Source organism: Elephas maximus, chromosome 18, assembly GCF_024166365.1.
Source record: "Elephas maximus indicus isolate mEleMax1 chromosome 18, mEleMax1 primary haplotype, whole genome shotgun sequence".
In the NCBI taxonomy this organism is placed as follows: Eukaryota; Metazoa; Chordata; class Mammalia; order Proboscidea; family Elephantidae; genus Elephas; species Elephas maximus.
Genome location: NC_064836.1, coordinates 27825930 through 27848681, shown reverse-complemented (window position 1 = coordinate 27848681; position 22752 = coordinate 27825930). Strand labels below are relative to the sequence as shown.

General features: G+C 41.6%; 1 protein-coding gene across 5 annotated transcripts in view; it reads left to right on the top strand.

The window, feature by feature from the left end:
* ITSN1 (intersectin 1) overlaps positions 1 to 22752 on the top strand; it is a 229548-nt gene that overhangs the window by 122885 nt on the left and 83911 nt on the right. For all 5 annotated transcript variants that reach the window (XM_049858659.1, XM_049858660.1, XM_049858661.1 and 2 more), the window contains 4 exons: positions 7602 to 7729; positions 9602 to 9822; positions 11895 to 12016; positions 20669 to 20916. In XM_049858659.1, coding sequence (XP_049714616.1) covers positions 7602 to 7729; positions 9602 to 9822; positions 11895 to 12016; positions 20669 to 20916 — 719 coding nt within the window. The remainder of the gene's footprint in view (positions 1 to 7601; positions 7730 to 9601; positions 9823 to 11894; positions 12017 to 20668; positions 20917 to 22752) is intronic.

The following is a 22752-nucleotide window of genomic DNA, read 5'->3' as shown; positions in this document are numbered from 1 at the left end:
ATTGAGCTTCTTTCTGAATGTCCTGTCCTTCACCGAAAGTGGTGTGTTAAAGTTTCCTACTATTATTGTGGAGCCGTTTATTTCACTTTTCAGTGCTGATAGAGTTTATTTTATGTATCTTGCAGCCCTGTTATTGGGTGCATAAATATTTAATACGGTTATATCTTCTTGGTGTATTGTCCCTTTAACCATTGCAGAGAGTCCTTCCTTATCCCTTCTGATGGATTTAACTTGAAAGTCTATTTTGTCAGAAATTAATATTGCCACTTCTGCTCTTTTTTGATTGTTTGCTTGATATATTTTTTTCCATCTTTTGAGTTTTAGTTTGTTTGTGTCTCTAAGTCTAAGGTGTGTGTCTTGTAGGCAGCATATAGACGGATCTTGTTTTTTAATCCATTCTGCCACTCTCTGTCTCTTTATTGGTGCATTTAGTCCATTTACATTCAGGGTAGTTATGGATAGGTATGAATTTAGTGCTATCATTTTGATGTCTTTTTTTGTGTGTTGAGAGTTTCTTTTTCCCACTTGATTTTATGTGTTGAGTAGATTTTCTTTATATATTGTCCTTTCCTCTTATTTGTTGTTGTTGATTTTGTTTCTGCTGAGTCTGTATCTTTCCCTTGTATTTTATTTTGGTGAGTAGGATAGTTTATCTCCTTTGTGGTTACCTTCTTATTTACCCTTATTTTTCTAAATTTATAACTAACTTTTATTTCTTTGTATTGCCATATCTTCCTCTCCATAGGGAAGGGGTATGATTACATTTCTTAGTCCCTCTTTATTATTTTAATGTTGTCTTCTTTTATATAATAACATCGCCGTTACCCTGTGTTGGGCTTTTTTTTTTTTTTTTTTTAATCTTGCTTTGTTGTTTTGGATTTCCCTGTCTGGGTTGACATGTGGTTGCTCTGCCCAGTGTTCTAGTCTTGGGTGGATACCTGATATTATTGATTTTCTAACCAAAGAACTCCCTGTAGTATTTCTTATAGTTTTGGTTGAGTTTTTACGAATTCCCTCAACTTGTGTTTATCTGGAAATGTCTTAATTTCATCTTCATATTTAAGAGACAGTTTTGATGGATATATGATTCTTGGCAGGCAGTTTTTTTCCTTCAGTTTTTTAAATGTGTTATCCCATTGCCTTCTTGCCTCATGGTTTCTGCCGAGTAGTCTGAGCTTATTCTTATTGGCTCTCCCTTGTAGGTGACTTTTGTTTTATCCCTTGCTGCTCTCATAATTGTCTCCTTATCTTTGGTTTTGGCAAGCTTGATTATAATATGTCTTGGTGACTTTCTTTTAACATCTACCTTATGTGGAGTTTAATGAGCATCTTGGATAGATATCTTCTCATCTTTCACAATATCAGGGAAGTTATCTGCCAGCAAATCCTCAACAATTTTCTCTGTATTTTCTGTTATCCCTCCCTGTTCTGGTACTCCAATCACTCGTAGGCTATTTCCCTGGATAGAGTCCCACATGATTCTTAAGGTTTCTTCATTTTTTAAAATTCTTTATCTGATTTTCCTTCAACTATATTAGTGCCAGGTGATTTATCTTCGTGTTCAGAAACCCCAGCTTCTACTTGCTTAGTTCTGCTCCTCTGACTTTCTATTGAGCTGTCTACTTCTGTAATTTTATTGTTAATCTTCTGAATTTCTGATTGCTGTCTATGGATTTTTCCAGCTTATTAAACTTTTCATTATGTTCCTGAATAATCTTTCTAATTTCTTCAGTTGCTTTATCTGTCTGTTCCTTGGCTTGTTCTATGTATTGCCTCATTTCCTTCCTGATGTCTTGAAGGGTACTGTATATTAAACTTTTGTATTCTGCATCTGGTAATTCCAGGAATGCACTTTCGTCTAGAAGATCCCTGGATTCTTTGTTTTGAGAGCCTGTTGAGGTGATCATGGTCTGTTTCTTTATGTGACTTGATATTGACTGTTGTCTTTGAGCCATCTATAAGTTATTGTATTAGTTTATGCTTGCTTACTGTGTCGTAGCTGCTTGCTTTGTTTTGTTTTGGTATACCCCTATGGGTTGCTTGAGTGAGCTAGGTTGATTATTTTCACCTTTGGAGCTCTGGCGTCCTGTCCCCAGTTGGCTAGAGCTGTTATCAGGTATATCAGTCTAGGAGTCCATTCAGTTTTCTTGTATGAATTCAGCTCAGGTTTCCAGGTAGCTGATCATCAAGTGTGTGATACAGGCTCTGTCCTACAGCCTTAGAGGGGCAGGGGTGATTTGCGTATATACCAGTATCTGATTGCAGCAGGGGGTCACGCTCTGAACAAGGCAGGGGGCTGAGAACCAACCCCCAAGTGTCTCTGAGGAAAACGCGTCTCTGTTCCCTAGAGCGTGCTGGTGGGTGGGTTCTGCAGACGGACCATGGGCACCCAGCATTTTTGGTTGTAAGGACTGGGAGGTACCAGTTATCTTTGGACCCCTGTAACGGGTGGCTGGGTGACCTGAGTGGAGCTACCAGTCCTTAGGTCCCTGATGTGGGTAGGAGAGGACCTTGTTTAATAGACAAAGTATTGTCAAACGTCAAACACCCACCTCTCCACCACACAGCTGAAATGGTTGGAGTTTGCCAGCAAGGGCCTATTCTCCCGACATAGGCCCACACAGGTCTGTGCAGAAGGGAAAGGTGCTCAAGGTGCACGGATGGTTTATGCCTGGACATGAGCTGCTTCTGACCTGAGTTCCCCCGGTTAATGGAGCTAGCAAATTATCTTTTCCCCCCAGTTGCAAATTTTTTCCTTCCCCAAGGCCAAGAGGATGGCTCTAGGCACTCACTAGGGTCTATCTCAGGCCCAGGGATTCAGCTGCTGAAGCTGGCTTGGGGGTGGGGGTGGGGGTCAGTAAAATATACGCAAGCACTTAGCTTTTGCCAAAAGCGCCGTTCTCCTCAGGTTCCAGAGGTGTGAGTCGGCTGTGTGGCTGGCTGCTTCTCCTTGAGGAAACTGCGGCTGAACGCTAGTACCAGCCTACCGCCACTGGCGCCGCTGCTGCCGCTCCGGGAATGGTGCCTTAGGGCTCCCCGCGATTCAGGTCCAGTAACTCCTCTCTACTTCTGAACGGTCTCTTCCTCCCCCTGACCGTCAGTTCATTGTCTAAGCTTGCCTTTGATGCTCTGGGTTCCTAGCTTGTCACAGATATACTCGTTTCACTTGTTTTTTCAGGTCTTTATTGCAGAGGGCTCAGTAGAAGCGTCTGTCTATTCCGCCATCTTGGCTCTGCCTTCCACCCTCTATTTTTGTGTTCATTCTGCCAGCTTCTGACCCTCTCTGCCTTCTTATCTTCCCTCCAGACAGGAGCTGCCCAAATAGCCTCGTGTGTACTTGATCCAAGAAGGTCACGCCTCACCAGTATCATTTTTTATCGTATAGTCCCTTTTAGTTCCTTCCAGTCCCTTAAGAGTAGGGTTTGGGAATAGTTCCTGTCTTGGGCTAGTAGAAGGTCTGGGGACCATGACATCCGGGATCCTTCTAGTCTCAGTCAGACCATTAAGTTTGGTTTTTTTAGGAGAATTTGAGGTCTGCATCGCACTGCTCTCCTGCTCCCTCAGGGGTTCTCTGTTGTGTTCCCTGTCAGGGCAGTCATCGGTTGTAGCCAGGCACCATCGAGTTCTTCTGGTCTGAGGCTGATGTAGTCTGATTTATGTGGCCCTTTCTGCCTCTTGGGCTCATAATTACCTTGTGCCTTTGGTGGTCTTCATTCTTTCCTCCAGGTGGGTTGAGACCAATTGATGCATCTTAGATGGCCTCTTGTTAGCATTTAAGACCCCAGACGCCGCTCTTTAAGGTGGTATACAGAATGTTTTCTTAATAGATTTTATTATGCCAGTTGACCTAGATGTCCCCTGAAACCATGGTCCCCAAGCCCCGACCCCTGCTACGCTGGCCTTCAAAGCATTAAAGTTTATTCTGTAAAGTTCTTTCCTTTTGGTTTAGTCCATTTGTGCTGACCTCTCCTGTATTGTGTGTTGTCTTTCCCTTCGCCTAAAATAGTTCTTGTCTACTATCTAATATATGAATACACCTCTCCCTTCCTCCCTCCCCACTCTCGCAACCATCAAAGAATATTTTCTTCTCTGTTTAAACTATTTCTCGAGTTCTTATAATAGTGGTCTCATACAATATTTGTCCTTTTGCAACTATTTTCACTCAGTATAATGCCTTCCAGATTCCTCCATGTTATGAAGTTTTCCACGGATTCATCATTGTTTTTTATTGATATGTACTATTCCATTGTGCGAATATACCATAATTCATTTATCCATTGATGTCTTTTTGCTGCTGTAAAGAGTGCTGCAGTGAACATGGGTGTGCATATATCTGTTTGTGTAAAGGCTTTTATTTGTCTAGGACATATTCCAAGGAGTGGGATTGCTGGATCATATCGTAATTCTATTTCTAGTTTTTTAAGGAAGCACCAAGTCAATTTCCAAAGTGGATCTACCATTTTACATTCCCACCAGCAGTGTAGAAGTGTTCTGGTCTCTCCACAACCTGTTCAGCATTTATTATTTTGTATTTTTTGGATTAATGCTGGCCTTGTTGGAATGAGATGGAATCTCATTGTAGTTTTGATTTGCATTTCTACAATGGCTAATAGTCGTGAGCATTTCCTCATGTATCTGTTAGCTACCGGAATGTTTTCTTTAGTGAAGTGGCTGTTCATATCCTTTGCACATTTTTTAATTGGGTTATTTGTCTTTTGTTGTTGAGTATCATGTAGATTTTAGAGATCAGACACTGATCAGAAGTGTCATAGCTAAAAACTTTTTCCCAGTCTGTAGGTAACCTCTTTACTCTTTTGGTGAAGTCTTTGAATGAGCGTAGGCGTTTGATTTTTAGGAGCTCCCAGGTGTCTAGTTTCTCTTCTGCATTGTTAGTAATGTTTTTTATACTGTTTATGCCATGTATTAGAGCTCCTAGCATTGTCCCTAATTTTTCTTCCGTGATCTTTATCGTTTTAGATTTTGTATTTAGGTCTTTGATCTGTTTTCTTCCACTCTTTCTTTTAAAGTATGTCTCAGTGATTGGGCTGATGATAGAGTAGGCCACCTGTATCTGTGGGAAGCAGTCTTTTGGAGCTCTGGCCGGCTTTTAAGACATTTAGAGGTTGTTTTAATATCACTCTGCTGCAGTTTTCCTTTCATTTAGATATGTTAACTGGCACCGAGAGTGGAGATCACTCTGACAGGAATTGTACCATTTTTCCATTTGTCTCTGAAATATCAAATCCAAAATATTAACCAGGTTTTTCACTTGTGGTATTTGAGATTAATTACTATTTATGCTTGATCCCAAATTGCTGTGAATACCAATTCTGCTGAATTTTTAACACATGGGAGTTTTATATCTCATGGTATGGCAATGAGAAGGGTAATGAAAAATGGAATTCTTTTCCTCTGGTGTTGATTTTCTCTTCTCGGTTGAACTTTAAGCAGTCAACTGCACAGCCTCCATTCTTGTCCTTGCCTCTCCCTAGCAGCCTCCTGTCTCAGGTGCCTTTCCTGATGTGGAAGCCACATGCCGAGCCTGCTGCCATAGAAAGTAGTCCACCAGTTTGTGCTTTACCAAGTTGCTTCTTCCTGCTGCTTCCTGCCTAAATATTCTTGGTCGTCATGTGCTGGGTTCCCCATTGAAGCCCCTTCCTTCCCTACTCCCCCATCTCCCTAACCTCCATTTCAACTTTACTTTCTTATATCTTTCTTCCCTTTCAGTGCATCTCAGCTGTTAATTACAGCTTACAAAACTCTTGTGTATGCATTTTAACTTTATCTTCAGAACAGTCTGCTGTTAGCTGCCATAGAGTCGGCCTCCAGACTCCTGGTGACTCCATGCACAAAAGAATCACTGCCATCCATAAGGTTTTTGTTGGCTGACTTTCAGAAGCAGATCCCTAGCCCTTACTTTTTAATCTGTCCTAGTCGGGAAGCTCTGCTGAAATGTGTTCAGCATCATAGCAACACACAAGCCTCCATTGATAAAAGTAGTCTAGTTAGTAGACAGAGGTTAACTAGGGCTTTTCTCTGGTAACAAGTGTATTTTAACACTGATTTTCTACAGACAGGCCTGCTACCTTTGTTTTTCAATCTCTAAATGAATCCAAGGGTAGCAATATGGGGCCAGGAAGAAACCTGCCCATGTGGACTTGGAATGAGCAAGGCGACAGAAGATAGGGTACGCTTTGGTCCTTAAACTTCACCATATAGACTCTTGAGTTGTCCATTTGGACGACTAACTCTAGTTCGCCAGACCAAGAAGTCAACCAGAAGTCCACTCTTGCCTTTACTGGACACTTGGACTCCTGATTTGTTGTTGACCCAAGTAAGAGAAGTTTCAGTGACTGAGTCTGTACTGACAGTCTGATTCCTATATAATCAGAGGGTATCCCCCTCAACAGGCATTTCCTTGTTGTTCATAATTTTGGGCTTTTAAACTTCCCACTCGAGTATTTGAAATACCATAGAATGCATTTTATGTTCAGTAGCCTGTTAAGGAAATTACTGCAGCTCCTGGGGCTCATTTCAAATGAGGAAATCACATCCCAGGTGGTGATCATCCAGGTAATGGCTTTGTACTTTCAGTCTGACTGCCATCTAGTTTGGAACAGCTCATAGCTTCACACATGGATTTGTTCAGAGGTGATGGTCCTGCAAGAGGTGCATTTGAAGAACAGACCCTGGGGGCGAGAATTGAGGTCCTGGAGCAGAATAGACCCTGGGGGTGAGAATTGAGGTCCTAGAGCAGAATAGACCCTGGGGGTGGGAATTGAGGTCCTAGAGCAGAATAGACCCTGGGGGTGGGAATTGAGGTCCTGGAGCAGAATAGACCCTGGGGGCGAGTATTGAGGTCCTGGAGCAGAATAGACCCTGGGGGTGGGAATTGAGATTCTGGAGCAGAATAGACCCTGGGGGTGGGAATTGAGGTTCTGGAGCAGAATAGACCCTGGGGGCAAGAATTGAGGTCCTGGAGCAGAATAGACCCTGGGGGCAAGAATTGAGGTTCTGGAGCAGAATAGACCCTGGGGGCAAGAATTGAGGTTCTGGAGCACAGGAGCAGAGGCATGTCCATTTGCTCTAAGGCAGGGTATCCCGTACAGGAGCTGAGGTTGAATGAAGGTAGTGTGTGTAGAGGTCTGTGTACTTTCAAAGCCAGTAGAGGTTGGTATTGACTGAATATCAGAAGAGCCTTGAGGTTTTATCTGTGATTATTGCCATACCTTAAAGCTGGCTGAGTTCCGTTATTATCGCCAAGGTCTTTAGCAGTGTAGCTTTTCTGATGTCCTTCCTACTATCAAGTCCTTCCTCAAGCAAATCACGGAAAATCTCTCTAATGTATCACGGCCCACAAATCACAGAAAATGGTTATGATGTGTCATGGCCGACTAAAATAATCCTCAGCAGCTTGTGGAGATCAGTCATGTCAAAATGTAGAGTGATTTCAGTTTTCCAAGTTAAACATATTTTTCAAATCTGAAATGTTACCTCCAAAGTTCCTGGACGTCCCCACCAGCAAATGTTGCATGCTGATAAACAGTTGAAATGCCCGGCCCCTCATGTCAGTGTGTGACCTGTTTCTTGATCCTTTCTAGGAACTAAGAGAAATACATAATAAACAACAGCTGCAGAAGCAAAAGTCTGTAGAGGCCGAACGCCTGAAGCAGAAAGAACAAGAGCGAAAGATCCTAGAATTAGAAAAACAAAAAGAGGAAGCCCAAAGGTGAGTCTTTTGAATGGATGGTGAACCCATATGGAAGCAACTTGTGAACGTTCACTGTTCTCCACCTGGCCTCTCTAAAGCAGTCACTGCACCAGAAAAAACCGTTAGTCTTTGATGTGTGTTGTGTGGTGGGGTGTACATGCAAGCGTATGTGTGTGTGGGTGTGGGTGTGTGTGTAAATCTTCGCATATGTAAGTGCCCCCTGAAGTTTCTGTTAGCCCCTAGAGCTTTCCCTACTATGTAGATAAACAGAATTATGCGGGGAAATTGGGACATCCAGTGTGCTCATTTGCATGCCAAAGACCAGAATACGTTTCCAGTTCACAGCCTTTTAATGCTAGTGGTGGTCAAGAGTGCTGAGTTTGAAATCAAAGCCCCTGAGCCAGCTCTCTGTGGCTCTTCAGTAGGACTGACAGTGGGCCACTCTGGCCTCTTTCTTCTTTTTCTCAGCTGCCAGTTAAAGTTGAATACAAAAAGAGAAGATTTGTCATCGATGCTTATCTACAGACACGTTTTTGTTTGAATGTTTGTGTGTGGGGTTTTTTTTTTTTTTTTTAACTTTCTGTAGTAAATTGCAGCAATTTATTTTAACTTTTGGGGTGTCTGATTTTGTTATTGGATATTTGCTTTTAAAGTTTCAGTTAATTTTAGACTCTTGAGAAGCAAAAGTGACCAAATGTCTCAATGATATGCTATAAATTATAAAATCTGGTTATTGAAATTAGACTAAAAAGATGAAGAAATAAGATACTTTAGGCAAGTTCATATTGGGCTGAACTCAGTTAAACTGCCTGGACTCACGCGTGTTTTGTTAGGACTGACGTATGTAGTATTTGTGTGTGCGTGTGTGTGTATGGGAATGTGAGTGGGGATGTAACTATTACATACAGTTTTGTTTAATCAGACTACTGTACTATTATGTATAGTATAGTGGTCTGATTTTTTTTTTTTTAATGCCAGTGGGTAAGTGACCAATTTAGACTATTTTGTGGTTTTCTTGGGGGTGGATTAAGGATTATTTAGCTCTTTGTATGTGCTGATTTACTCTAACTCTATCCCTTTATCTCGAAATTTATAAAATGCTTTTATTGTTAACTATACCAAAACACACACAAACTCGTTGCTGTTGAGTCAATTCTGACTCATAGTGACCCCTTAGGATAGAGTAAAACCGCCCCATAGGGTTTCCAAGGAGCAGCTGGTGGATAGAACTGCTGACCTTTTGGCTAACAGCCAACCTCTTAACCACTGAGCCACCAGGGCTCCTCACTATACTGCACTGAAATTTCACATTCCTACAGAGTAGAAGGATCCCTGCTGTTATACTGGTTAAGAGCTTGGCTGCTGACCAAGGATGTATGGGGGCCATACTCTCTGGGTTTCTTCAGCCTCTATCAGGTTATTAAGTCTAGTCTTTTTTTGTGAGTGAGAATTTTGTTCTACATTTTTCTTCAGCTCTGTCTGGGACCCTCTGTTGTGATCCCTGTCAGAGCAGTTAGTGGTGGTAGCTGGGCACCATCTAGTTGTACTGGACTCTCTCTGGTGGAGGCTGTGGTAGTTGTGGTCCATTAGTCCTTTGGACTGAATTTTTTATATTTTTAGTAAATACCAGTTTTAAAATTGAGAAGTATTTTTGTTATAAAATCGGTCAGAAGTCTTCTCTCTGTGTTTTCCTACACCCTGTGCCATTGTCTGGCTCTGATTTGGAACCCCGAGAGCGTTTTTTCATCCACTCAGATTGCTCTGTCTGAAGAACAATGTCCCCTTGATGCTGAGGGTCCATTGACTAGATGAGGCTTTTCCGTGAGAAGAGACAAAGTCGTGTGGAACTGAAATGTCTTTGTTGCTGTAATCAAGTCTTTCTGTTGGCAGACGAGCCCAGGAGAGGGACAAGCAGTGGCTTGAGCACGTGCAGCGAGAGGACGAGCACCAGCGGCCGAGGAAACTCCACGATGAAGAGAGACCGAAAAGGGACGAAAGCGTCAAAAAGAAGGACAGTGAGGAGAAAGGCATGCAGGACAAGCTGAGTCGGCTGTTCCATCAGCAGCCAGAGCCAGCTAAGCCAGCTGTTCAAGCACCCTGGTCCACCGCAGGTAATGGAGGGAAGAACATGCTAGAAAATGAGTCGTCTTCTCACCTAGAACCTCTAGAGAAATTTCCATGTGTTATCAGACCCCATCTTCGCTAACCAGTAGGAATGAGAAGGCCAGCCTCTGTTTTTGGATAGTGCAGTTGATTTATTCAAAGCTGTTTGTTCTCTAGCACCATTAACCAACCGATTGCCACGGAGGCGACTCTGACTCATGGTGACCCCATGTGTGTCAGAGAACTGTGCTCCATAGGATTTTCAATGGCTGTGACCTTTCAGGAAACCCTGGTGGTGTAGTGTTTAAGTGCAGTGGCTGCTAACCAAAGGGTCGGCAGTTTGAATCCGCCAGGTGCTCCTTCGAAACTCTATGGGGCGGTTCTACTCTGTCCTATAGGGACGCTATGAGTCGGAATCGACTCGACGGCACTGGGTTTGATTTGGTTTTGGTGACCTTTCAAGGAAACCCTGGTGGCGCAGTGGTTAAGAGCTATGGCTGATAACCAAAAGGCCTGCAGTTTGAATCCACCAGGCACACCTTGGAAACTCTATGGGGCAGTTCTGCTCTTTCCTGTAGGGTCACCATGAGTGGGAATCAACTCGATGGCGATGGGTTTGGTTTTTTGTTTGGTGACCTTATGGAAGTAGATCACCAGGTCTTTCTTCCAAGACAACTCTGGGTGGATTCCAAGTGCCAACCTTTTGGTTAGTACACAGGGACTCCTCTAGAGTCGTTAGGTGTCTGTTTAATTCTCACCAGCTGTATCACACTTGCATCCAGAAGTCTTTTAAGGACTTAACAAAATGGCGTGAAGTCCCATTGCTGAGCCCCATTCACACACCTGTGCATCCTGCAGGAAGAGCTTTTAGCTTCCCCAGTTTGGTATTTTCCCTGGGAATGGCTGGGCTGTTTCAGCAGCAGGGAGTGTGGCTTTTCCCCATTGCCTGTGCTCATGTGGCTTTCAGTCTGCACTGCATTCAGCTGTCCTTACACCTTTTGAGAAGAGTGCCTTCTTTTTTTTGCCCTTTGACCATAAGGCACCTCTTTATAAAACTGATAAATGAAAGATACCTAATTTGAAATAGCTAGGAGAAGTTATAGAATATTGGATGCAAGCTGTAGTGTGTGTTCGAAATGTTTACATGGCTCTGTAATACTGTACGGCTTTGCAAATAATACTTATCTGAAGAAAGTGATTGTTTTTCCCTCTGTGTGGTAAACTGTTGATTTTATGTGTTTTGTGATCACCGTTACTTCATCCTAGGCAATTAATTTAAGTCCCTTGTCCTTCCTCCTGGCATAGAATGAGAACATTTTCCCCCATTCAGTCAGTGGGAAATTTTGTGTATCATGCACTTGAAGACTTCATGGCGATAATACCACCACCCTGCCTTTCAGACAAGATAATTATATGTCAAAGTACTGCAGCTCTGGGGTATAAAAGCTCGAGAGCTGTTATTAGTTATTAACCAGAACCCAAAAGAGCCTCTGCTTGCATGCATTTTTCAAATTTTATTTCATTTAAAATCTGAATTCTTTTTATCCTGGGTCCTTAGGATTATTACTATTTTTTTTCCTAAGAAATGCGGAGTAACACTTATTTTACCAGGAATTATTGGTAATAACCGTTCTTGGTGAAATTAACACTTATGTCATTTCCATGGTTTTTTAAAAAGGAAAGTTGTATTTTTTTGCCCCTTTCCAAGTGAACTTCCTCCTTGGTGGATTCAGACTTTGGGTCACTTCCTAACTTCTGGATTGTGCCCCTCGGCTGGGTGGGAGGAGGGGCATTGATGCTCTACAGAAGTGCACGGCTCTGGTCCACACTAAGAGGCAGAGTGAAGGGCCCTGTAGACTGCCTAGAGCTCACAGCAGTGCCTGACCTTTGTCCAGGAGAGTCTGCTAATGACCTCTCTGATGGGCTGAGTGCCAACATCAGTCGGTCCTGCTTCGGCATCCGTGTTTCAGAAATTTTTGGCCCAGGTGCGAAGGTAGCAGAGGAGATGGTGGGTACTTGCCTTGCTGTGCGTTTCCGTTCCAGGTAATGTTTTATTTTTTGTCCCCCCCTCTGTAAACAGAAAAAGTTCCACTCACAATTTCCACCCAGGAGAATGTAAAGGTGGTGTATTACCGAGCCTTGTACCCCTTTGAGTCCAGAAGTCATGATGAGATCACCATTCAGCCGGGGGATATAGTCATGGTAAGAAAGACGCTGGAGAGAGCGGTTTCCGGTGCTGGTTATCACCTGTTCTCTTTTGTACTTTATTTGACAGTTTTTTACAAGTATGAAATCCCATAATCTGGCCTCAGGGTTATTGATATGTAGGCAAAATCTTCTTCCTTTTCTAATAGAATGAAAGATGACCTTTTAAAAACTTATCCTAACATTTTTAAATAGTGTTGCTAAATAAAATGTGTTCTGCTCGCAGCCTTAGCATAATTGTTTTAAATACTTTTGAGCACAAAATGCCCTATCATTCTCACGATTGCCAGTTATAACTTTTGTATCTTTGGATCAAAGCACCTTTCTCCCCTTTAATTCTGTGAACTATATGAAAAGTGATGAATTAAATACAATGAATTTGCTTTCCTGCTGCATATACATTATTAACTGAGGAAAAAGTCCAGAATTTTGTTTTGTCATGGTTCTTTTAATTCTGATAATGTCATAATATTCTTACGATTACAATTGACTATACTTACTATAGTAACAGCCCTAAGAAAGAAAATAAAGCAATGTGATTGACCTAGATTATTTTCTAGAAGGAAACAGTAGCTCCTTAATCTAGCTGTTCATTTAAGAATAAAATTCTTAGAAGTGGTTGGACTTTGCATTGATACTAGCTTTTTTTTTTTTTTTTTTTTTAAAAAGATGGGACCCATTCAGAGTTTTAAAAGGACAACTAAAGTTACACATTGAACCAGACAAGTTTCTCATTCTAGGACTGTGTGTCTTTACTCACGTGCCCATCCAGTGTGTGGCATCACACCTCTGTGAGGGAAGATGGGCTCTTAAAATGGGCAGAAATAGAAGAAACGGTGTGTATGACACTCAGAGAAATCAATCCCTTCTCCCTTCGTTTTCTGATAGCTGCTTTCTCTCTAATTACCATGGGCCGGAAATAAGGGAGTCAAGCCCAAAGGTCCAAAATCTTTAAAAGTCAAAATCACCTTAACAATAATTAAAAACTCTCTTCGGATACACTCCACACTGACTGCCTGAAGCATGCGGGTTGCCAGCTCACTCGTTCTTTTCAGAAAGGATTGTGGGTGTCTTCTAAATTGAGGCACATCCCCTGTCCACGTGAACGTCCATGCAAAGCCTAACTGGGGTAGTTCCTAAGCTCCCTTCTTACGTCACCATCTCCGGAATCCTACTCTGTGTTTTCTTATGCTCCAAATCTACTTTACTCATACTGCCTCATATTTGAAATGTTATGTCTTTTAAAGCAAATTAGTTGTAAAATATACAAATACCCTGCAATAACAGAAATCTAAAAAATACAGAGTGGCTTTAGATAGGGTCTCATTACAAAGTCATGTTTTACGTTGTAAAAAAAAGAAAAAGCCTGACATTTTCGAAACTGGATTTCATCGCAGCACAAGGTGCAGGGAAGTAAGGCTCGTGTCTTTTTCATAAGACAACGTTTGCGATACAGAAATGCTATAGATGCCCTGTAGCCTCATGAGAAAATGTCACTGTTTTTCAGGGGAGCGTGTTTGGGGCTGTTCTGTGATCCTAATCCTGTCACAGTAATCTTGCCTGCAGCTGGCTAGTTTAACCAGCAGCTTAATTAGATGAATAGAGTTTAGATACACTGGTAAGAATAAAACGTTGCATTAAACATGTATTCTGCCTTGCTTTCAAACCTTTGCTTTCCTGGTGGAGGTTAAAGGGGAATGGGTAAGTGCCATTAACTGTCAGGAAGTCTGCATCTTATTCAATGTTTTGTTCTTTTAGATCACTTTAATCCTGTGTAAGTATGCATATCCTTGGGTGTTGTTGTGGCATTAGAAATATGTTTGAATTTGTGTAGTAGGTTGTGCTTAAAAAAAAGTGTAAATGCTGAGTTTGTATCTGGTTTCATTTTGAGATGCCATTTTTAATACTACTTTGAAGACTCTGCATTTAGCAAGTTATTAGGTCAAGTCTCCATCTCAGGCCATGGACAAAAATAGGTTCCAAGTAGATTAAACTTAAAAGATAAAATTCTAAAAATATTAAAAGAAAAAAAAGGAGAGGTTTGGAATAATTTTGTGGCTAAGAAAGGCCTTCCTAAGCCACCAAAAAAACAGAAGACATAAAAGACAAAGATTGACAGTATAAAAAATTGGAATTTCTGAACTGTAAAATATAAAAGGTTATAGCCTTACTACAGAAACAGCTAATAAGAAAAAGAGGCACAAACCTTGGAAATTGGTAGAGGACATGAAGAAACATTCACAGGTGAAGAAAAGTTAATGATTTTTAAAAATATGTGAAAAGATGCTTATCTTCCATGGTGATCAGGAAAATGCAAATTAAAACAAGGTGGCATTTTTCTTTATCTGTCAAATGAGCAAGTTTAAAAGTTTGATAATATCCACCTTTGTCAAGAATAAAGGAAAATGGAGACAAATACACATTGTGAGCAGGTTTGTATAAATTGGTTAAACCATTTGGAAGGCAATTTGGCAATTTTAAAATTTAAAACTCCCATTCATCCTGACCCAGAAATTCCTCTTTTTCCTCTCCCATAGGCTGTTTTTGGTAAATGCTCAGATACATATGTACATGAGTGTTCACTGCAGTGTTGTTGGTAAAAGCAGAAAACAGCAAAATGTCCATCAGTAAAAGAATGGCTCAATAAACTATGCTTAGCCAAAATAAATACAGTGAGACATTACAAAATTATGTAGATCTACATATACAAATAAGCTCTCCAGTGAAAAAGCAGAAACAATATGTAGAGTGTAATTGCATTTTTGTTTAAAACTCTATGTGTGTATGTGTGGGTGTTTGTATATGCATGGTTAACAGTCTTAAAATATATGCATCATGCTGTTAATAGTGGTTACCGCTGGGCAGTAAAGAAGGGCTTTCCCATTTGATTTTGTATACTTCTACATTATTTTCTTATTTACATATATACTACATTTGTAACTTTTTAAAAAAACTAAAAAAAAAAAACTCTGACTTTAGAGACGAGTATAGCAGAGAACCTTCCCATCTCTGGATTGGCGTTTACATTACCTCAGACATCCCAAATACGTAACGAAGTGTGGAGTCTACCATTAGGTGTGATTTGTTGACTTGCTGAAGGAACAGCAGTGTCTTCATTGTGCACAAACTGCGACATGACACTTCAGATCCATTCAGCAGTATATGTGAGGATATAAATCAGTGCAAAAAGTGGAAATTGATATGTAATAGCAACAATTTTTATGTTTTTTAATTTCATGAAGTTTGCAGTTAAGAAATGTGAGCATGAGAATCGTGTAATAGAACATCACTGTCCGTCTCTTGGTTGAGTCATCAAGGGTTGACTTTTACTTTTGTGGACACAGTCATCATTAGAATCTCGGATTTCTCAAACTTTTTTGAAAAATAACGGTACATATTAGGTTACACAAGTCTTAAAAAAAAAATTCCTTTTTAATATAGGAAGTCTTGGGGAGGGGCTTTAAAGAAAGATTTTGATGAAACTTGAGAATGAGCTCGCTTTTCTCCAAAAATACTTTTCATGGTTCATGAAAATTCGATGTAATATTTTATACATAGCCCTGTTCTAAATGTTGATGATACAAAAAAAAACATAAGGTGGTAGCTGCCATATTGTTGTTGTTTTGTGCCATTGAGTTGCTTCTGACTCAAAGCAACCTCATGTGACAGAGTAGAACTGCCCCATCGGGTTTTCTTGGCTGTAATCTTGAGGGAAGCAGCCGAGCGCTTAACCATTTGTGCTAGTAGACTTCTTCTGTATCTGCCATTCGTATGTTTAAAATCTTTTTAGAAAAGCCGGGAGAAGCACATACAGCAAGTCTGTGCTGAAGTTCTCCATGAATGCTCACTGTAACTGCTAGGAATTTGAGAGGAAAGGAACCAGTGTGAACTGAGGTGTTCATGAAAAAGACTTCTTTACTGGAAGCTTCTTAGTGAGTTTGACCTTGACAGCTAAGGCTTAGAAACTCTGGAAATACATGGCCTCTCTTCTGATCTAGGAGTCCCTGTACTTGAAGGGTGAACAAATCAAATTTGACTTCCGTAATATATTGGGATAGTATTAGAAATTAAAAGGCCTCTGCTAAGTGCTGTTTTGTTGAGATTTACCCTAAGAACACAGTCTGGAAGACATTTTTAGAGATCATCTAACTCAGTGGTTCTAAAATCCCGGTCCTTGGACATAGCTGCGTACATCAGAATTACTTAGCTTAGGAAAAACAAACTAACATTCCAGGGCTCACCCCCAGAGATTCTGGGAACTTTTAATCCGTATATGGCATTCACAGTCCAGTGCAGGTGGTTCTGTTAGGGAGTCCCTTTCGGGAACCACTGATCTAACTTAATCTCTTTTTCCTGTCAGGATTAATCCTAAATCATTTCTGGAAAATATCCTCTTATTAATTTCCAAGGAAGAAGAAGGGACTTATTTACTATGTATCAGCCATCAACCAGTCAATCCATTCTGGAAATTTTTATTTTCTAACTTAGTGTTAACTCTGGAAACACTGTTGGCATAGTGGTTAAGAGCTACACCTGCTAACCAAGAGGTTGGCAGATCCAATCCACCAGGCGCTTCTTGGAAACTCTGTGGGGCAGTTCTGTTCTGTTCTGTTCTGTTCTGTTCTGTTCTGTTCTGTTCTGTTCTGTTCTGTTCTGTTCTGTTCTGTTCTGTAGGGTCACTATGAGTCGGAATCGACTCGACGGCAATGGGTTTGGTTTAGTTTTTTTTTAGTGTTACTCTTATAAAAACTTGAACTCGATCTCTTCCTTCTTGTTCTCTTGCTGGAGAAACTGTCCCTTTAGGAGTGTTAGGGGAAACGGTCTGTTTTGAGCTAGCAAAAGCGTGAGACGTGTCCCACTGCTGCCTGCGTTCCTCCTCCACACATCCAGGCCACCACTGCCTGCCAGTCCAAGTTGGTACACGAGTGAAACCTGTTTGCCATCCATGTGTTTTGTTGTGCTGTGAGGGAAGACGGAATTTGTGTCCCTTCTTTATGATCAGGTCAGAGATTTTAGAAATACTAACACTACCTAGCAAAGATGGCAGACATTAAACATACAAATGTTGAGAAAAGAGGTGTATATTAAGCAATTTATTGATTATTATTGGGCTTTAGGTATGGACTTGAACCTACCTGATAGTGGCTATCTGCATGTGACCATTGCATCAATACCCTACTGTGTGCAGGGTTCATTACTAAGTACAATTACTGACATTTTGTAGGCTAACTCTGTAACAGCATGCCTGGTAAAGTAGAGAGTCAGCGAAAGAGAGGAAGACCCTCAACGAGTTGGGCTGACACAGTGGCAGCAACAATGGGCCCAAGCATGACAGTCATTGTGAGGATGGCACAGGACCAGGTAGTGTTTGGTTCTGTTGTGCATAGGGTCGGCACCTAACAACAACAACAGCTCTGTAACATACTCTCAGATATGTAAGCAGTATCTGGGGTTTGTGCTTCCCACTTTGATAATGCTCCACTAGAAAGACCTCTTGCTTTGTGGTGGTGCTGTGGGCCTGGTTAACTGAAATTGCATTAAGATGATACCATTAATATTAAAATTCGCCTGACTTACAGCCACTGGCAGATGAATCTACTTAATGTAGAAGTCTGCATTATAGCCAGCCACTTCTGTAGAAGTTTGCCTAACTTTTCTGGGTCTATCATAATTTTGTGTAGTTTTTTCCCACAGTTGGATTGGCATTTTGGATAAAGTTTCCCAAATCCAGGAAGAAATTTTTTTTTTATCTTCCCATGTTGATCTTTGTGCTTTTTCTAAGTGGTTAATACAATTTACAGCTTAAGAGTGACTTTTTATTATATCTTCCTTAAAATTAAATTTTAATTATCCACTAAAATTAGTGAGTTTCTGTAAGAATAAATCAAATGGATTGGGTTTATTTTTGGCCACAGCTGATTGGGTGAATTTCAGTGGTTAAAAGTGAAATACTGAGCTCGTTATTGCCCCTAGGGATGGGGGGAACTCTTGCTTGCAGAGAGGAGAGGTGCCCCACCCCATCCTCCCTCCAGTAGTGGGATTCCTTCTGTCATATCTGGGTGACAGGACTGGGTGTGGTCAGTTAACTAGGGTGTGAGCTAGACCTGCCCATGGGGTGGAGCAGTCCCTCAGGGCTTCAGATCCGCTTCCACTGTGTCTAAGGGATATTACTAAATAAATTAATTATATAGGACATAATTAAATAAAACAGTTGGAAATCAAAGAGGCCCACCTTGGACAGACCGGTAGGAGCCCCAGACAGGCAGTGGTCAGGAATTGAACTTCAGCCCCTAGAGGATTACTGGCAGGAAGACAATCCTAGAAGTTCCAGGCATGTTCCTGGAGCAGGAAATGCCCAGCCCAGATTGTTATCTACACGAGGGGGAAGTAGAGGCCAGGCTTCAGAACAGGACCAAAGCCCGGGTGAGGGAACTGCAGCACAGAGTCGGAGCTGGACAGCAGGAGAGGTGGCTTTTAAAAATCTGTCATTAAATACTTCCTATGTACTAGGCAGTGTTCTAAATATAATCAGCCCTTACCACAGCCATGGCACGATAGGTACTCTGATTACCCCCATTTTACAGATGAAGAAAGTGAGGCACCAAGATAATAGACTTGCCCAAAGTCAAGTCAACCAGTTAACAAGTTGTGGAATCAGTGTTTAGATGGAAGCAGCCTAACTGCAGAGCCCTGCCTCCATCATTGCATCCTGCGGTCCTGAGGCCTTGTTGTGTGTTTGGCTCAGGTTCCTAACTCACTCCTCCCTGGTGCCGTCCTTGGTCCCAGAATAGAAGCAAGGGCAGTAGAACCTGGTTGATGAACTTGAGAAGTCAGGGAGGCTCCAGTGTGACCTGGCCTAGAAACAGCTGTTTCCAGTATGGAGCAGCTGTGAAGTTAAAATGTGTTGCAACATCAGCAGTAAATACAAACGAGGAAGGAAAGGCATATAGCCACTTGGTGTTAGCACAAAATAAGATCCAAGGGGGAAAATACCATCTTAAATCCTCATCTAGAGAAACAGCTGAGGCTGCCCGGAAAAAGGAAAGAAAGAATAAAACTGTGGGAGACTTGAATGAATAGCTGCTAAGTGTTCATACCTAAGAGACATGTTAACAAGAAAAGCAGAACCTTTGGAAGCGTTAGTGCACTCTACCTGAGGGAACTCCTTGGTTGTTTGGAGAATTCTCAACAGTAGGAGCCCTGGTGATACAGTGGTTAAGAGCTACGGCTGCTAACCAAAAGGTCAGCAGTTCGAATCTACCAACTGCTCCTTGGAGACCTTATTGGGCAGTTCTGCTCTGTCCTTTAGGATCACTGTGACTTTTATCCTTGAAAATAAAGGTTTTGTATGATGAAACAGCAAACAAATACCCCCTGCTTACTGAGTATTTTGTAAATAACGTGTAGTATTAACTAGTAAGCCATGAATTCTACTTTCTCCATCCGTTCCCCAAGGATTTTTTTTAAATCCACATAAGCTAATGAAGACTATATCCTATCATTCTACTGTACACTGAATACAGATAGACATTTGGTTTGTTTAGTAGTATTTTTGGCCCCCCGCCCTTTTTAAACTGAGTATTTGAATAGATTAGAAAACTGGTATTTTGCTGGTTTTTTCAGTATCGTTGTTGTATACAACACTAGCCACTCATTTCTTTGATTCCTAAACAACAACATGAGTGTCCAGTGAAGTGTTGGGTGTCTTATCTCCTTAGACAGGGTATGAAGGGGTGAGAGTAAGATAGGGTCTCTGACAGACCATTATTTGGACTTACAATAATGAAAAGGATTTTCTAATAGTGAATGTGATTGGACTCCAAACTCATTCCCCTGTTGCTCATAAAATAGTGGGGCAGCTTGTAAAGTGCAGTAGAGTCAGTTCGGCCATTTTGAATAATCCTTTTGAGTCGGAATTAAAACAAAATGCAAACATTACAAGCACTTGGTGTAATAAGTAGCCTCTGTGAAAATTTTAAACAGCAGAGTCCTGTATTCTCATGCGTACTTTTATGAGCATTAAAGTTAAGTTCATGTGAAAGAAAACTCTAGGACCTTAATAAAATTGATTGTTGCTGTGTGTAAAAATCACTCCCTCAGTGTTCTCATCGTGTGTCTGTGGGGTTTTGCCTCCGGTGGAGATCATCCAAGCCCGTGTTGTTTCCCGTCCTTGTCCCTAAGCTGAATAAATCCTGCTTAGTTGTCAGAGTATTTAGATTACTAAATTTATATTGATTGCACCCTTTGCTTTCAACTTTAAATAATAAATGAGAGTAAAAAAAAAAAAAACTTTAAAAAAAAATAACTCTCTGACTTCTTGTGTGATGAACCCTGTTAGATCACCTTCCAATTCAAAGTACCTCTAGAAACTTAAGCGACATGCCTTAGGACTTTAGGACTTAGACCCTAAGTGCCGTGGTTAGAAAAAGAAAAGGCTAAAAAAGTATAAAAAGTGAGAGCTCACTGTTTTTTCAATTAATGTTTAGAGACCATTTTTCCAGACACTTAGACTAAGAATAAAAGGAAGATATCTCCATGTAGCAGGTCAGTCTGAAAGGGTCAGAGGCCTAGGGCTTTGCTCTGGAACGTGTTTGGTGTATTTGGGTTGATTTATTTCCACATACATAAAGCGCGGTGACTTTCCTGCAGGTGGATGAGAGCCAAACTGGAGAGCCCGGATGGCTTGGAGGAGAATTAAAAGGGAAGACAGGATGGTTCCCTGCAAACTATGCAGAGAAAATCTCGGAAAATGAGGTTCCTGCCCCAGTCAAAACAGTGACTGACCCGACGTCCGCCCCTGCACCCAAACTGGCTTTGCGAGAGACCCCCGCTCCCTTGGCAGTGCCCTCCTCAGAGCCCTCCACGACCCCCAACAACTGGGCCGACTTCAGCTCCACGTACGTGTAGCCATGCTATTTCTGCTTGTTTCTGACATCCCAGTTAGTAATCTTTTCCTTTTTTTTTAAATCATTCTTTTGGTCTTGTGTTGTACTGCTAAGTGAAGGGGCTGGGTTGTTTTCATTAGCACTTTCTCTGACTGGTCTATTAGCCAATTGTGGATTATATTCTCTGAACTGGATTTAGTTACATCATTCCCCAAAAAATGACTTAGCACAGTACAGAATAAAGTCTATTATCTTGCTTAGTTAGAGCATTTGTATCTTTCATTCTTGTGGAAGAAATGGAGAAATAGACTTTCCTAATAATCTGTTTTGACACCCATGTCAGTCAGCAAATGTTCAAAGTCATTTCCCGCATGTAAATAGGATCTCTTTTTGCTGGGTTTCAGAAATTGAATTCAGTCATGTGGTTTTGAATAAGCTAGGCAGCTGTTTGCTCTATAAGCTTCCCATTGACATTAACCGTGTGCCGGTGAGCAGCGGTGTGAAGAGCTGCGTGCTCTTGGCCCTGTCGGTTCTGTGTCCTTGGTCATCAATCAGGAAGTGCCATTAAAAAGCAGTGTGTGAGCAGAGCTTTGACATGAGGGCTGCGTGCCCCCCGTGAGATCCGCTGTCCACGCTGCCAGTTATAGGGCCGTGATTTAGACGCCTGGTTGTCTGAAAACATTTTATACTAGCGTGCGAGTGAAAGTGATTTGAATAAGTATTTAAAATTTTTTTCAAGTTTAATCACCTCAGAAGAAACAAATTGGAGGCAAGGAGTCAAGATGTAGTGCAGGAGAAAGATCAGATGGAGCCGACACAGGGAAGAAAGGAGGCTGGTGACCAAGGGCAGGAGGAAGCGGAGGGAAGGGTGTCAGGAGCAGCAGGCTGTTCATGCTTGTAATTTCACAGAGAAGGTTCAGGGTGCTGACAAAGGTCCTGCTCATCTAGTCTCTGCTTTTGAAAAATGGCCTATTATTACCATGACTTCCAAGTTGAAACTCATCTCGATATTGGTTTAAAAGGTCTGACTTTTTAAGCCAGAGTTTATGTTGAAGTAGAAGACAAATGCTGCGTTTTCCAGGATTTGGTTTTGCTGTGGATCAGGCCAGCATACCTTGTGGGCATCCTGTTTTCCACACCAAAAACCAGGATGTGTGGTTCTGATTTTCAAGTTAGTTCTGTGTCTTATAACCCCTTGCCAAACTGCTCAGGGTTGTCTTGGCTGCAGTCTGTACAGAAGCAGATTTCCAGGCCTTTCTTCTGTGGAGCCACTGGGTGGGTTTGAACCTCCAGCCTTTAGGTTAGCACCCGATCACAAAGCTTGTGCCGCGCAGGCTCCTGTATGTCTTATAAAGTTGTAAAAAGTAAATTGCATATATATCTGCGCTCATGCTGACATTTTCATTTAAAATGATAAAATCACAGAATTGGAGCTGACCCTGAGATCCTGGAGAGCTGGTTGCTCTAAGGAGACCACTCATAGTCACCGGGGTCCAGGCATATGACAGGTTTTTACTCTAAGATCGATGAGCAGGGAAATGGTGTTCAGAAGCCCCAGCTGCTGAGCCCATACCTGCTAATATGTGGCGTGCCACTTCCTTTCCCTGGTTTAGTTATTGCTGTTACAGCTGATGATAGCAATCCTGTGGGGATGTTTCTCTGGTGCTGTAGAGTTTCAGAGTAAGGTGAAACTTGTGAGAGCTGGGACTCAACGGGGCTGCCTTGTTTATCTGGGGCTCACAAGTGTTCCGCCTTGACAGGGTGCTGTCTTACCACTTTTCTATCACTTGTTTAATGTATTTTTTTTTTTAATAATATTGTGTTTTAGGTGAAAGCTTACACAGCAAA